The following is a 15,965-nucleotide window of genomic DNA, read 5'->3' on the forward strand; positions in this document are numbered from 1 at the left end:
GAAATCACATCAGTATTGTCACAAATTGTGTTCTACAAATGTAATTTCTCTCAACGGAAGTCGGCATGCTTTCTCACCTGGCTGTGAGAAATCCACTTATCAACTGTGGAAAATGACATTTTTAGGGAGAAGGAAACAGCGTTATGCTGATAATTTATAAAAACAAAAAAACAAAAAAAAAACGCTTTTATTTAAGTTTAATCACATAGGCTATTAGTGCTTTCACTCGGTCTCACACTCCACTAAATGAGCAGATTAGTTGTAAATGAGAAAATCAGTCATGGAAGACAAAAAGACAATGTTTTTTTGAATGTTTGAGCTCATGTTCATTTACTTTGTTAGCTCAGCCAATGACCATGTACAAACCTTTAGTTGGATATTTCCGCCATGAGCCTTCATTCACTGCTGATGTTCACAAACATGACTTTGACTGTATGTTGTTCAGTTCACACCTTAATAGTTGGAAGGTTGATTTCGGGGGCAACTTGCGCACAAAACATTTAAGGAGTGAGAGACAGTGATAAATTGAAATGTGACTGATACATTTGAGTCAAATCCCTTTTCACAACTCAAAGTGTTCTTCTAATACCATTGCTATACAGCCCTGCATGTTATTAGCAATATTACATCGCAAGGAGGCAATCTGTAGCAGCAGGATGTTTACGCAGCATCCCTGCTATAAACCTCCAAGCGCTTATTGGCACCCAGACTCACTTTATGATCCCCAGACAGCAATTCTGCAGTAACAATTGAGTTTACCCATGAAGGCTTTTATCCCAAAGTAAAGTACGAGTGTCTCTTCCACTCAGATGAATCGCTAAATGCGTGCGGTGATTTAATGTGTTTTTTTTATTCCTCAGCAAGGGTTTTATGGTGGTCCTAACTTGATGATAAAAGACAAAATTAAACATACTGGAATTGTTGAGTCTGATGAGGCAGCTGGTTATGATACCGCGATGCTTAAAAAGGGCCGACGGTGAGGCCACCAAATCTGTTAGACGCCATCAAATGAGATAAAATATCGTCTTACATGCTTGTATACAGACAGGCTGTCAGGAAGTGTTGGGTCCTTTTTAGTAAAAATAATGCTTGTTTGGACTGTTCACTTCCTTTTAAATAAGCATATTTTCCTCCCCATACTGTATGCTCGTACTATAGACATATCTACAATGACATGTGTGCAGTCACAGACATCCATTGCAGGAGGTGGGATTTTCCTCTCCAAAATAAAACCACAATTGCTCTGTTGCTTTTTGACAGCCGCTGACTGGTGTAAGAAAATAAATCAATCAGTCAATGGGGTTGATTAGATCTGCTCATTTTAGAGTACAAACATCAAAAATCAGTCTGAAAGCGTGCCACTTTCATGAGTCCGTCGCGGCCTGGTGGCAGGATCCATATTAGAAGTCAAACATGTCACTCTGCTTCTTTGCCAGCTTGGCCACTTCTTGTCGTATAGCGTGCACAAGTGCAGAGGTGGAGAGGTTGCTCAGGGGAATGCTGTCCGTGTCCGTCTCCACCTGCTGCGAGCTTTTCTGGGACGCCGCGCTCTGGGCGGCGGGCCGTTGGTCAAGAGTCTGTGTGTACTGTAGGGGAAGGATGGAGGGGCTCCCCTGGGGGTAGCGAGGATGAGGAAAAGCCTCAACATAACCTGGCAAAGGAAGCTGGAAAAAATGGATACAAAAAAAAAAGGAAATTCTGCATTATTGATATAATCCAAAACACTTAAAAGCTTATTACCTTGGCCAAGCATAAAATGCTATCATCACCATTTGTTTAGTCAGTTGTTTTGACATTGACAAATAATTATTTCCATTTTCAGTTTAAGGTAGCAAAATATGTTGGTGTGAACAAACACTTGGAAATTGCTTATTTTTTCAAGATGTGAGATTTTATTTTATTTTATTTTTTTTTTGCTTTGACTTGCGAGCAAAATCTTGAGATACCGTCTGAATAGGCGCTATTTAGTGGCAGTGACTGAACTCACTTCACAGCAACAAAAGTTTGGCAGTTAGAATTTGCCACAAGCAGTTTATTACCACTTACAGTTTAAATTTACTTTCGTATATTTCAAATAACCACTTATCTTATTTTTACAGTCCATCCACGCTTAATGCTAATGCTAAATAGCTTTAAACTTTTAAAAGGCGAAATATTTTCTTTATATAAATATGTTGTATGTGCCCCCTCTAGTCTGCACACGACATTGTGATTAATATTATGTTTAGGTAAGTAGCAAAAAACACCTATTCTTATACACCTTTAGGGGCGGCCATTTTGCGACTTGCTGTCGACTGAAAATGACATCACAGTTGTTTAGGGCTCTCAATTAACAGTTGTTGTTTCTCAATCTACATTGTTGTCCGTATTTATCAAATTTAGATTGGGGAAAAAAACATTTTGGAAAGACACCGATGTGTGTTGCAGATTTTGATCTGATTCTCCTGAAATTGTGGTTCATCTATAAAAATTATCTTTGAACATATAGTAAATCATATTTAATAGATATTAATATATTTATATAATATTGTAAATTGAAGCTGTTTAATTAAGTTGTGTTTAAAAAAAAAAGGACTAGATTTAATAAAGTTGTAAATTACACGTTAAATAGTTCTCATTATTTACGCTCATAAAAGATGACGTGGCTTATGCACACTTCTGATTGGAACAGTACTTGGCCTGCCATTGATGCCGTCTCACAAAATCACAAGGATGTAAGTATGGTTTTTAACCCATCGATGTTGTACAAACACATTTTGAAACATCGAAAACGTAGTACAAATTGATTGAAAGCTAGTCACATGATAAAACTGCGAGATATGCGTGCTTGGGAAGTACGTTCTTGAGACCGGGCTTACCAAGGCCCGACTCGTTGCGTCACAAGAACGTACTGTCTTCTTGATATGGAGAAACGGCCTTTGGGTTTTGTCGTTTATGTCGAATTGTTGTTTTGTTTTGTGTTTAAATAATTGTGAATGTTAATAAGCAAAGACGGAACCTTTGAATTGACGTCTGATGTCCTAATGCTGTGATTGTTAAAAGCATAAGTTTCAATAAAAAAAAAATAATAATTTTTTTTTTTTTTAAAGATATGGAGAAACGGCCATTGTCTTTCAGACCAGAAAGAGGAGCACAATGGCCTTTCAATTTATGCAGTGTGATAAAAAGTGTTTAATTATTTTTCATTCTATTTGATCATGTCATGTATGTTTTTATAAAATACACTATTATAGAGTGTTATTTTTCCTCACTAAAATACGCATTACAAACAAACTAATGAATTCAATGAATTAAAATCGTCGTACAGAGTCTGCCCACTGATGCGACACATCTTCCGGTTCTGGAGGATAGGACATCCAAGAGGGACTGTGGTAGGAAGTGGGCGAGGCGGAGACAAAATAGTCCGAGTAGCCCGGCCTGCTGGCTGGGGTGGAATAAACGGCCGTTATTGGGTTTCCTGAGGAGAGCACAGGAGAGAGGGTCAACATGAAGAGTGGGGAACCGCATCATGACTTACTTTTAAAATGTCACCTTAGTTCAATGTCCACCCACCTGAGTAGTTGGACACAGGCTGCTCTATAGTGATGGATGGAAGTGCTGCCCGGGAGCTTGGCCCGTACAGGTTGTTGTCATGTGAAGTCTGCATTTCAGTGACAGATGTCTGAGCGCTTCTTCCCTTGGGCCCCAGGTCAGAGATGGAACTGAGCGGGATTGCAGAGACACAAATGCTGGATTTTATTAAACAGTTGCCACTAGAGGGCAGACCGGCTCCATGTGGATGAGCAATTAGCTCATTAACATTCTTGCCATACACTGCACTAGTTCAATATTAAAATGTATACAGGGCCTGAAATCACACTAGTCACAGTACATTACCTAGAGAATATCAAGTTTCTGAAAATAGATGTGAATGGGTATCTCTGCTAGCTATGCAACAGACAGCATGTGTACATTTGAGTGAAACCTAATGAGCATTACCGTCTTAAGGAGGTGCCAGGAGGTGGTCCAGTGCGAGGTGGTAAAGGAGGAGGAGTGCTAATTGCCAGATCAGGCAGCTGGGTGAAGTGAAAGGCCTACAAGAGATGATGAGAAACTCACATGAACATGTTTCTTTAGCGAAGGGGTGTGCAAACTTTTGCATGTGTGCGCCTGTTGGTGACTGGGGTTGCCAAATATCGCGTTTATCACTCTACGTTATGAAGGTTCTAATAGCTATTTTTTAATCAGCGTTCTTGTCTGTTCTTACAACCTTGTGAATGTTCATCAGCTGCTGCCCAAGTCCGGAATAGCCTGTTGTTGTTGTCTGCTATTTTAAACCAAGGGTGTATCGGTTGGTTACTTGTAAAGACTGGGATGAGATACATTTCATGTTGCCGTTCCGAATTCAAAGAGACAAACATTGATGGGAAGTACGTTCATGGGAAGGCACGCTAACGAGAGTGTACTCTGCATTCTAGATATTGAGAAACGGTCAATGTGTTTAGTCAGGTTTTTTTCCTGGAAAACCTGTCACTCAGATGCTGGAATGAGTTGGTTCATATTAATGTTTATCAGGCACAAATAGACTACGTTAAATTTATGTTTGTCCAAAATGTAAACGAGTTCATGAAACAGCCGCAGCCTCGCTGAAATTCGCTGTAATATTAGTGGTTCTTTGTTGAGGATAAATAATATAAGCCTCTGAGTATTGTTTTAAACACATAAATCTCTTTGTTTTATGTTTAGTGTGACAATATACATCAACTAGGTGTAGTAATTCACTCATTTGCTCCCAAAAACGTGTAAAAACATTATATTTTAAATATTACCGTGGTCCCAAAAACATATTTATACGTTTGTTTTTTGTTTTTTTACAGAAGCATTCAGAAGGCTTTATGCAGCCTCTGAAATGGTAGTTATTAAGAAAAAAAGGCCAGCAGGTGGCAGCAGAGTATAAGAGCTCAACCAGGGCCATGTTGCTAAAACACTCTTTTTCCGAGTGTTTTAAACAGATTTGTGAATAGTGATGAAACTTAGCTATATTCTAATGCTAATTGCTGCAAAACGAGAAATATACTTTTTTTCCTGATGAAAAAAAGAGACTCTAATCTTTCTTTTGGTAAATTCCATGTTTTTATAGCAATAGAACACAATATTCTGTGGGCCTTGAGAAATCAGTCAAAATCTTGTAAAACAACCAAGAGCGAAGGGGGTTGCTGGGAGTGAATGAGTTAACAGTTTGAAGCCTCTTCTTTGATCTCTGTCGACCAAACTGCTGCTTCTGAGTTGATTGAAGTGCTGCACTTTAAATTTAAACAAAAATTCTGCTTGCAAATCAAAGCAAAAAAAAAAAAAGGGGACGTAACCTCACAAATAAGATTGATAATTGTGATTCACGCAAGGGAGTTCTTCACATTATCAATCTGGAACTTCATTTGGCAGATCCGTTCGGGAAAGGAGGGACTTGCTGTACAATACTTCAAGCTGATTGGACGATGCGACATCTTTTGCACGTAGGCTTTGACCAATCACGGCAACGGATGAAAATGTCGTCTTAGGAAGAAAAGAAAAAAAAGCACAAACATCTTTACCAGATAAAAAATGCACTTAGCGCCTATCCCTGCTCAACATTCAACAAGGAAACAGCAATTAATTCCGCAAGAACAGAATTAATTTCAGCGTCCATTCGTCTATGTTACGTTTGTTTGTTTCCCCCGGCATCTGCACTTCCTGGTTTCGTCACAGCTCCACGTCCGGCCCTAAACAACATCTGCTTGGTCCAACCTAATTGCAAACGTATCAGCGGGAGCGGCACAAGATGTATTCTCGTCGTATTTGTGAACATATACCGCGAGAATTCAGCTTGCTGGCAAGGATACAAATGACGGCTTATGTCCCCAAAAATTCTGATAAATGATTTTTGATTGGTGGAAAGCAAGGAAGTGACAAATGATATTATCTTCTACTACCTGTCACCAAGTGTATAAAGTATATAGAACGATGCAGGCAATTTATGTGACTATCGTCACAGCTGCATGGGGGACCCTAAAAAACAGGCGGCAGGCCGCAGATGGCCCCGGGGTGCTAGCTTGGACACCACCCCTGGCTTTAGAGACACTATATTATCTCATCCTGCTTACTGGTTTGGGTAAACTGCACTGGTACACATCTTCTCCGTAAGACGGGCTCCACTGATGTCCCCCACGACCGCAGCTGATTGTACCCGGGGCACTGGTCACCACATCTGCATAGGGAAGTGAAGCTGGAACGGCGTATTGATCAGCGGGGGGGCGGTGGTGGTGGGAGTGCCTCCCGGATGTGGAGTGTCCCCCCGAGGCCAGGCTGAATGCCTCCTCCAGGAGCAGGTGCATCTGCTGCCGCACTTCATCAATGGATGGCTGTGAGCTCAGGGTGGACGTCTGTGACTGGCCTTTCAGACCGCGGCCGTACCCGAAGTCCCTCGGATCCATTAAATGGTCCACGTTTGTCTCTTCAATCAACTCGGGCTCGGTCTGTGATAAACATGACATGTGAAAATCAATGAAAATCAACTATAAACGTACTAAATCACATGGTAAAAGCATTGTGTGTTTCCTGCAACAAATAGTCCAAGAAAATCTGTCAAATTCCAAATGCATAACATTTGAGTCAACACAAAAGCTATTGAACACAAATCACACCAATGTGGGCAATCTGGAAAGAATAATTAATACAGCCAATAAGTGGATGGATGTTGACAAAGTATTGACAGTAATATGTTTTTCTCCTCAACATCGCTCCATACGTGTCACAGTTCTCTCTTTCAAAACACCTAGCCTATATATTTGGTAAGAAATGAAAGTAGAGGCTGCCCTACTTCCTGTGCAAATAAAAGGTTGCCATGGGATACCTGCCGTCGTGCACCTCATAAATCAGTCCCCCCTGGAACATGAAAAGGGAGAAACATCTGCAGCTACACACACTGGGCACATTGTAATCAACAAGGCTGGGAAAGTGGGGGAGTGGGGGAGCATAGGTTGAAAAAAACGCATGTGAGCGATGAAAAGAAAATATAATTTGAAGGGTCAGTGTCTTTAAATGGTTTATCGAGCTTTTCTTCTTTAATCAAAGTCTTATTTGTCATAAATTCAATATGGAGTTTAATGCACATAATCAGTATGGATGGTAGACATTAAAAATTGTCATATACATTTCCATGTTAATAATACCACTATTCTGTTGGATTACACTAATGAGTGAGTTTAGGGGTGTCAAAATTAGTGTGTTAATTTTGAGTTAATTTAACGTTCCTTTATCACCCCTTAGCCTACTTGGAAAGCCTGTACTGGGGGAATTACAGTCACAACGCTGCAGACACATCCATGTCAAAATTTTGCAGTAATAAATTCAATAATAATACATATATTTGTGGAGACTATGGGGTCAGGTTGTATTTTATAATTTTAAAAATGTGCAGAATTTCCCGAGTTACTTCATGTTAAAGATTACATGAAAAGAAAAATGCACTGAGCTGTCACCAACTTACAAATGCAATTATGCCATCTAGTGGCAGAAAAATTACCTACACAAATCAATATCACACTTGTTTTTTTACAGTACAGTACATATTTTTCATTTGAACTCAATTTTATGAATTATTATGAAATTATCAATATCAATGACTAAAAGATGCAGCTATATTTCTATTAGTTTAACATTTGTTTCCACTTTTATGTTAACAAGAGTATGAAAATATTTTATTGTACATTTAGAGCAGATATACAATGTGCGATTAATCGTGAGTTAACTATTGAAGTCATGCAATTAATTCCGATTAAAAAAAAAAGTAATCGTATGACACCCCTAATCATAACGCTACAGAGCTATCTCTGTTTCTAAAGCTGGACAAAAAGCAAAGGTGGCGGTGGGTAGAGGTGGGCAATGGCATTTAAGTCACTGATATCACTGCTTATGATTTACAAAAGAACAGCTCACAGTAAAAACACAAGGAGGGAGAGTCTGCTCCATTACACTAGGGAGCCAGGAACCATAATGGAACAATAAAAGATGGCAGCGCGAAGCAGTCAGACGGATATGCATTATATATCACAACCTTATAAATGTTCATTCGGGATTATAAATGAATCAAATGTCTTCCAGCAGCTTGTTGGTGCACACAGTGACCACACCTGAACACCCAACGTCTCGCTGGAAGTGTTAAATAGGCCAAGAAGACACAGATTTAGCACCGACATGTCATGTCTGATAAGCTTTTGGCCTATTTTATTTTTTATTTTTTTTAACCATGCATGTGACTAGATTAAAAAGGGTTACACACAATTTAAGACTATTACAAATATGATGAATGACAAATATAGTACAGTATGTAGTATGAATGCTTCTTAAATGGAGTGAAGATTCTAAATTTCGATTGGCTTACATCATAGCCGCTGTTCCGGATGCCTTTCCTGGGTCTCTCCCTCATCACAAGCAAATCCATCTCAGTTCCTCCAGGACTTGGACTGTTCAGGCTCTGTCTGCTACGATACGATGTCTGCCCTACCTGATTGTGCCTGTAGGATACATTCGGGGAAAAAAGTAGCTAATAGCCATAGCAAAAAGATAAAACCATGTGTTTAGAGTTTTACAGGATTATTTCTCCACCCCGATTATGCAGGTTTTGGTTCCAAATTTAGGAAACTGAGCCGTTAAGCACAGCTTTAGTATATTTGGAACAGCCTAGCAGTAAAGAGCGCGCATTGAGAAACAAATCAATTAAAAGCCATTCATTTGTTTTAGTGTCCCTTGAGCGTGACAGGAGGTTTATGATGCCAGAAAACATAAACAAGTTGGGGTAGAGTATGATTTAATTGCAGTTATGTGGATTTCACTGAAGGATTCCTCACATAAAAAAGTGATAGTAAAATAGATTTAATACACTAGTTAAATTAAAGTTTACTTTTTGGGGGGGTCTGCAAGTGTGGCTACATATGTACCATATAATGCATAGGGTATGTGCTTTTTTTGTATTAGTTTGAATCCCAAATTTAGCTTTCTATTCACACAATATTCATCCATGTTTCCACTTTTCCTCACCTCACGTGAGACTTGACATAGGTGGAATTCCGCTCCTCGTCAAGCTCCACCCTCTCGTGGCCATGCCGCTGTCTTTGCGAGAGGGCCTGGCTACTGTAGCTGTTGCCATCCATGGGAGGAATGTCATAATAGCCCTTCTTCTTGGCCTTGATTCTCAGCTTGTTCCTATATTGTTCGATGTCCGACCGCTGCTTAAGGGCTAAATTTACCTGTGAGAGTAGAGGAGAGAGGGGCAGAGTAAAAACTCAATTTGGGATTGCTAAAATAATGGGATTGGACAGAGAAAACCTTTTTGTCCCCTCCCTTTTTCCTCATGTTTATTACTTTTTTTCCATCTAAGAAACTCAGGGTGCTAATTAGCGAACCGCCAGGCTTCCCATTCTGTCTCCCTCTGGTGGTCATTGGTATATTTGCATGTTTCTCGTATGTTTTGTGACTGAAGACAAATTCCTTTTGTGTTTTTACATACTTGTGATTCTGACTCAGATTCTGACTAAAATTTTCCTTTAATTCCACAAAATGCCAAACATGTCCACGTTCCAAAAAACATGACAATCAGGTTAATTCAAGACTAAATTGTACGGAAGAGGATTAGGGCCAATGAAGAGGGAAAAAAAAGGTTGGCAGGATTTGGACTTTATTCTCAGAATTCTCACTTTAATCTCTGAATTATAACTTTTAAGTGAGAATTCTCATTCGAATCTTAGAATTCTGACTTTACAGTGTATTCAGACCAGAAAAGTCCTTTATTCCGCTATTTTGGACCGGACCAAAAGCGGACTATTTTTTTCGTGTGGTGCGGTTCATATTCACACTGTGCGAAAATAAAGGAAAACATGAAATTCCGACATGCTGCATATGCCCTTGCATATTTGTGGCGTTATCAGATGCAAGGTATTTGCAGCTCATTCAACGGAGGTTCCGCGACGCTGTTTCTAATTTTGGCGTCGTCGATTGCGTGCAGTAACCGGAGGAGCAGTTGCGCTCCGCGTGCCCATCACAACATGCTGACAACACCGTGGCTAAACAGAATACGGATGATTATGAATAAATCTAGCACAACATTCACTACCGGGCAATATTCAACCCACGATGCTTGGCTACGGTGGCTTGTTAAGCCCAAAAAAGCGCATGTCATTTGGAAGGAGATCGAGACCACCTCAAAAAGTGGGTCTCGGTCCGCTTGTTAGGTCCGCAACAGGATTTGTTTGTGTGTATTCAGACCTGCACAAAAAGCCCGGATCAGCATGGGAAACAAACTCTGGTCCGTTTAAAGCGGTCCAAACAGTGCAGGTCTGAATACACCCTAAAGTGAGAATGCTGACTTTATTCTTAGAATTCTGACTTGAAAGTCAGAATTTTGATTTTTATCATTCTCACTTTAAAGTGGGGAATTCTGAGAATAAAGTCATTCTGATTTTTAAAGTCAGAATTGTGACAATTCTCAATTATGTGATTAAAGTAAGAATTCTGAAAATAAAGTCAGAATTCTCACTTTAAAGACAAAATTCTGAGAATAAAGTGAGAATCCTGCCAAACTTTTATTTTCTCGCTTCACTGGCTCTAATCCTTTTTTGTAAAAATTGTCCATAGGTGAAAAGGTATGTGTGTATTATTTTATTATCAAAATATAGCCAACGAGGGGATAGGCCCCACCTCACCCATGACCATAATGACAAGTATCATAGAAAATGGATGGATTGAATCTACTAAATATGTCATCTGGATTAGGACTCTCATCTATGTTTGAATAAGAGATGAGATCAATTCAATGAATTTAATTCAGATGCACATTTATCTATTGATTTAGGTTCATTCTTCATACTATAAAAGGGATCCACACCTCGGCAAACAAAAATGTGTGTTCACAGTGTGTTTGCAATCAAAACATACATTATAAAAGACACAAACAACAAATTTAGTTTGCATTTATGCAAACTAATTACCTCTCCATTTAGCATGGCTGAGGAGTCATGGTCAGAAGAAACACGTTGTGAGTAGTTAAGCTGAGCCGTCATGGGCTTGATTGAAATAAGCTGCAGGGAGCCAGAGGACGTGTCATATGGATCTGAAGAACAGAAAAGGAATTCATTCACAAAGCAACTACAAATAACTCATCAGTATTTTGTGAATCACAGAAAACAGTCCGTGGCATGAAAATGGAATTCCTGACCCTGCTTCTGAGAAAAGCAGATGAAGCAAAATGGAGTGCACTTGGCGGCAACCAGCAGACATGCTGTTTATTCAGTCTCAACTAGCCTGCCGTCTTAAGCAGTAATTTCCCAACCTTTATTGAGCCAAGGCGCCAAGGATTGATACGCTGAAATAATGTTGACCTCATCTTACAAATGTATCTACTGAGTGTAAAATCTGAGCCTGTTTAAATCAATTTGTTCATGCATGCTACATGTGTGTTCATAGCATGCCAAGGGGCGAGGTTCACAGCATCCCCTACTGACATGCTGTATGATATGTATAATTAATGTGTCCTTTTTATGCAAAAATGTCACCTCCATCTCTGCATACAGCTGAGTGGTAACGTTTCTACTATCACAAATGCAGGGACGCACACTTTTCTATGTGGAGAACAAACCAGGATGTGATCACCACATGACCTTGTCGTAAGAAGCATGAATGATTTTGTATTTACACCCCCGTGTGTGCGCGTGACGCTCACCGTCTCTCTTGCGCGTCTCCTCCTTTGTGGCTTTCTGCTGCGCTGTGACTTTCGGCGCCGCCAAGCCCCGGACGGAATTCCGCCGCTCTGATTCGCTGCTGATGACGGAACCGTCCTCACTCAACAACTTGCTGCAAGTAACCATAGCAACAGGAGAGGCGGTGAGCTCTCCAAAAAGCCGGACTCGCAGCCAGGTTATGTCACGCTTCTCTTTAACAGTCTCACCTTTGGTAACATAGTGAATTATGATGGCAATTGTTTGGTAAAAGAATAGACACTACATTCTGGCTCTTTTTTTTTATTTTTATCAACAGCAGTCCAACCACAGTTGGATTACAGTACAGGACTGAAATTAGTATTAAATCAAACAACTATCTTAGATGCCTATCAATGAATCATCTAAATAAGTGCATGTATAGGCGTGTCCGCTACATTTAAAAGGATGAAGTAATAGAACATCATTTCGCTAATTAGACAAACGCTGGCTCTGTCCGCATCGTGTTAAAGGGCCTTTAAACGCTGCACTGAGGCTGGAATTAGAGCCGCGCCGACAGGGACTTCAAAGCGCCGCAGTCCATCCCTTATTTGTCTGCTAAGAATGATAACAGCGAAGAGAGAGACACGGAAACAGAGGATGCCCGCCCTGCTCCCGTTGAGGCGGCGCACCGTGGCCTCAACAAAGACGTGCACTGTGTGATAACTAATAAAGACGTAGAGAATACATTTACATTGACTGCGTAAGAGGGGGAAGTTAGGTTAAAAGATATGTGGAATCGTGACTAATGGGATGAAGGGAATGGCAGGGTGAAAAAATCTTTCCTTTCGGGAGGAGGAAGCTTACTGCAGATAACGGTGACTGCTTTTGGCGTAGGAGAGGAACTACATTATGTAAGTATTTGAAATGATTGGTCAAAATTAAGCCTTCCTAACGTCACTCATGATATTGCACATTTCTTTCAAGTCATCCTCTAACTACTATTCTGTTATAGCCACCCCTCCATTTGTCCATTACTGTGCATGTGCATTACTGTGCACGTACCCTAACCTACCCTATTCAGTTAACAAACATGCCTTTAGGTGTTCAATGAGAATTAGATGGAAAAACACTTACTACACGTTATACTGGGGCTGTGCAATTAATCATAATTTAGTTACAATTTCAATTAGTTACACTCCACAGTTACAAAATTAGCATGATCGCCAAAAAAATAATACTAATTTTGAGTTTAGTTTATAAAATTTTAAAACTAATTTAATAAATTGTGTTTCATCCAAAAGGAACTTGCATAATGAAAGTGTTTCAAAGAATTTTGTCTTAATAATTTTTATTAATAAGTTTTGTTTTTTTTTGTACCAAAAAATAAATGATCATCCTAATCGTGATTTCAATTATTACCAAAAATAATTCTTTTTTTTTTTTTTTTTTCTGGGAAACCCAAAAATAATTCTGATTACTTTTTTTTTTCTTCTAATAATCAAGCAGCCCCAAGTTATACTATTCTAAAACTTGATGCAATAATATAAAGTAGCATCATATTACAATATTGTTTGTTCTCCTACAACAGTACATTGCATGAATATGCTATGTTTTATACGCCCGTGACAGTTACATCTCAATATTAATTAATTATAATAATTAATATCCACCTGCAGTAAGATTTAAAAAAAAATAAAAAAACAAAAAATAAAAAAAACTTTAAAAAACTAGCACACTGAAGCTGAGTGAAGACGCAACATAGAATTTAGAGGAGAACTTCAAAGTTTACTTTCAGAGGTGGAGGCATCAGGCAGCTGAGAAGATTCAATGGTGATGCTAATTACAGTAATTTCTGGACTATAAGCTCCTACTTTTTTCACTTGCATTCGACCCTGCGGGTAATACAAAGTTGCGGCTTATCCATCAGATCACAAGGGGGCGCACTATAAAGGAAGTGCAAGAGCCTTAGGCAGAGCAAACCAAACCAAGTGAGCCCAAATACGAGGCGAGACAGAACGAGAGCGAGACAATTTGCGCCCTCATTATGGAATAGAAAGTAGCAGAAACCCGGTGCGGTAACATTAAAACACGTGCGGCTTACAGTCGGGTGCGGCTTATATATCTAACAAACTCGAGTATTCCCCAAATTTAGCTAGTGGGGCTTATGGTCAGTTGCGCCTTATAGTCCAGAAATTATTGTAGCAACATTTCTGCTTGACGGGTAAGTTCATCACCTATTATTAGTTTTTAATTGATTGTACATTCCAAAAAATAAACTAAAAGCTGAAAACATGTCATAGAATTTTATATTAATTAACACACCATTATGAATATCATGCTACAAGCATAGCAGCCGTGGCTAATTGGCTTGTTTATAATGCTAGCTTAATATTGCTAGCACTGCTATTTTCTCTCTGCGACTATTTATCGTGACTATGTGACTTTTAAAATCGCACTGAATTATGAATGGCCGTGTGAGGGGGGGAGGGATTAGTGAAGTGAGGCTACATTCAAGTCTTGCTAGCAGCTAACTTAAAACACTGCAAACGCGCCAGTAACCCCCCCCCCCAACTTTAAAAAAATAAATAAATAAATAAAAGGGATGACCTGGGCATGTCAGTGATTGACATTGCTCTGTCCCTACCTATAGTTCTTAGTCAGCTGTCGGTGACAGTTTCAACTTTCTTGCTTCCCAGCACAGGATAAAAACATGGAAAATGGATGGTCCAATTAGGATTGAAATATGAAGGTAAGGCTAAAGTGTGTCTGACTTTTGATTGACGACAGTGAGTCATCTTGACGTCAAACGCACGACCAGCTTTGTCCTAGTATTGCCTATTCTTCTGTATGCATTTAAATGTAATCTTATTATCCTGCTCTGAAATTGAATCCGGGCTTTGAGAGATTCTGCCCTATTTGTGGTGGCATTAAACAATCACTCATGATTTAACATGACAATTCATTTCCAGAACAGCACTTGCTATCAAATAAGTGAACCGCTCAATCTGACCTGGCCACACAACGATCTCTGCTCATGCCTGTGTATTATTCAACTTTATGGCATTAGGAGGGCACTTTTTGAGTTCTCTGAATGGGCTGCGCATGCTGCGGGTTTCCATTTTGATGCAGGGCACTTGAATGGCGGTGAAAATACCTTTTGTGTTTGTCACTGGTGAGGTTCGCCTTGTTGACTGTGCCCTCGTGTTTCAAGGTCTTCTCCAGCGAAAGTGGCGCATCACGGATTTTCAGAGACAACATCAAAGTATCTTGACCAGCAGGTAGGGTTTCCTCGTCTCCTCCCTGCTGCCCCAAATGTTGCTTTGCGTAGTCAAAACCTTGAACTGGCTGAGGGGGGGAAAAAAAGAGATGAAAAAGTTTAAATTAGAGGAACAATATAAAACTGTAAATTTATTTTACATATATTAGCAATTTAGCATCAAATTATTTTCGCTCATTTTGTATTGGTGGTGACACCTCATTAATGTCAATGCAAATATTACCATAAAAAATTGTTTGCACCGTTTGTTAAAACTTTGTTGCACACTAAAACGATCATACAATGTTTATTGTTAGGAAATCTGTAACAACACAGACAACTTATGTTAGCATTTAGCATGTAACTACTGTACGTTTTGCTACTCAAAATTAGTTTAACCATTAGCTAAGGTAATAACTCAACAACTGGTCACCAGATTGACTAGCAAGAAGGTATTGTACATTTGACTTTCAGCTAAATTGTAGTGTTCCACTTTGACAGACCTAAAATACAGTAAAGCCTTTGCAAATACATTTTATTTGAATTTTTCTGAAGCTTTGAATGCACATCGTGTTTCAGTACTTTTAAACAACTTTCTGTTCTCTAACAAGGAGCTGAACAGCAAATTCCACATCACTTTCTATCCATTAATGGAATAATAAATGTCCTGCTTCAATTCCAGTTACTCTTCAAACATTTCTCTTGATCACATTCTCAATTTGACATCATGAAACCAAAACAAAACCCAGAAACTGATCAACAGTTCCACACCACTACAAGGCTTCAAACAATGTTCTCAGAGGAAGTGGCCACTTGGACTGTCAACAGAGATACAGAAAGACTGGAAGAGTCACAGAAAGATATAGAAGTGGACATCTGTAGAAATGTATTGGTCAACTAGAAAAGGGAAATTTCTGAAATAATTGTGTGAGAGTGCTAAAAAAAAAAACTGAATGCTATTAGCTAAATGGTAAGATTTGAATGCATGTGCTTATGAAGTA

The 15,965-nt window shown here is 39.3% G+C and overlaps 1 protein-coding gene across 1 annotated transcript in view; it reads right to left on the reverse strand.

The window, feature by feature from the left end:
- Positions 1-830: 830 nt before the first annotated feature.
- Positions 831-15,965, reverse strand: part of kiaa1549lb (KIAA1549-like b) — a 59,176-nt gene continuing 44,041 nt past the window's right edge. Inside the window, exons 13-22 of the mRNA XM_077564523.1 lie at positions 14,863-15,053; positions 11,732-11,862; positions 11,001-11,122; positions 9,055-9,263; positions 8,399-8,531; positions 6,120-6,491; positions 3,979-4,073; positions 3,553-3,701; positions 3,306-3,457; positions 831-1,664 (exon numbers count right to left, since the gene is read on the reverse strand). Coding sequence (XP_077420649.1) covers positions 1,401-1,664; positions 3,306-3,457; positions 3,553-3,701; positions 3,979-4,073; positions 6,120-6,491; positions 8,399-8,531; positions 9,055-9,263; positions 11,001-11,122; positions 11,732-11,862; positions 14,863-15,053 — 1,818 coding nt within the window. The 3' untranslated portion in view covers positions 831-1,400. The remainder of the gene's footprint in view (positions 1,665-3,305; positions 3,458-3,552; positions 3,702-3,978; positions 4,074-6,119; positions 6,492-8,398; positions 8,532-9,054; positions 9,264-11,000; positions 11,123-11,731; positions 11,863-14,862; positions 15,054-15,965) is intronic.

This window comes from Vanacampus margaritifer, chromosome 4 (genome assembly GCF_051991255.1).
Source record: "Vanacampus margaritifer isolate UIUO_Vmar chromosome 4, RoL_Vmar_1.0, whole genome shotgun sequence".
NCBI classification, from domain to species: domain Eukaryota; kingdom Metazoa; phylum Chordata; class Actinopteri; order Syngnathiformes; family Syngnathidae; genus Vanacampus; species Vanacampus margaritifer.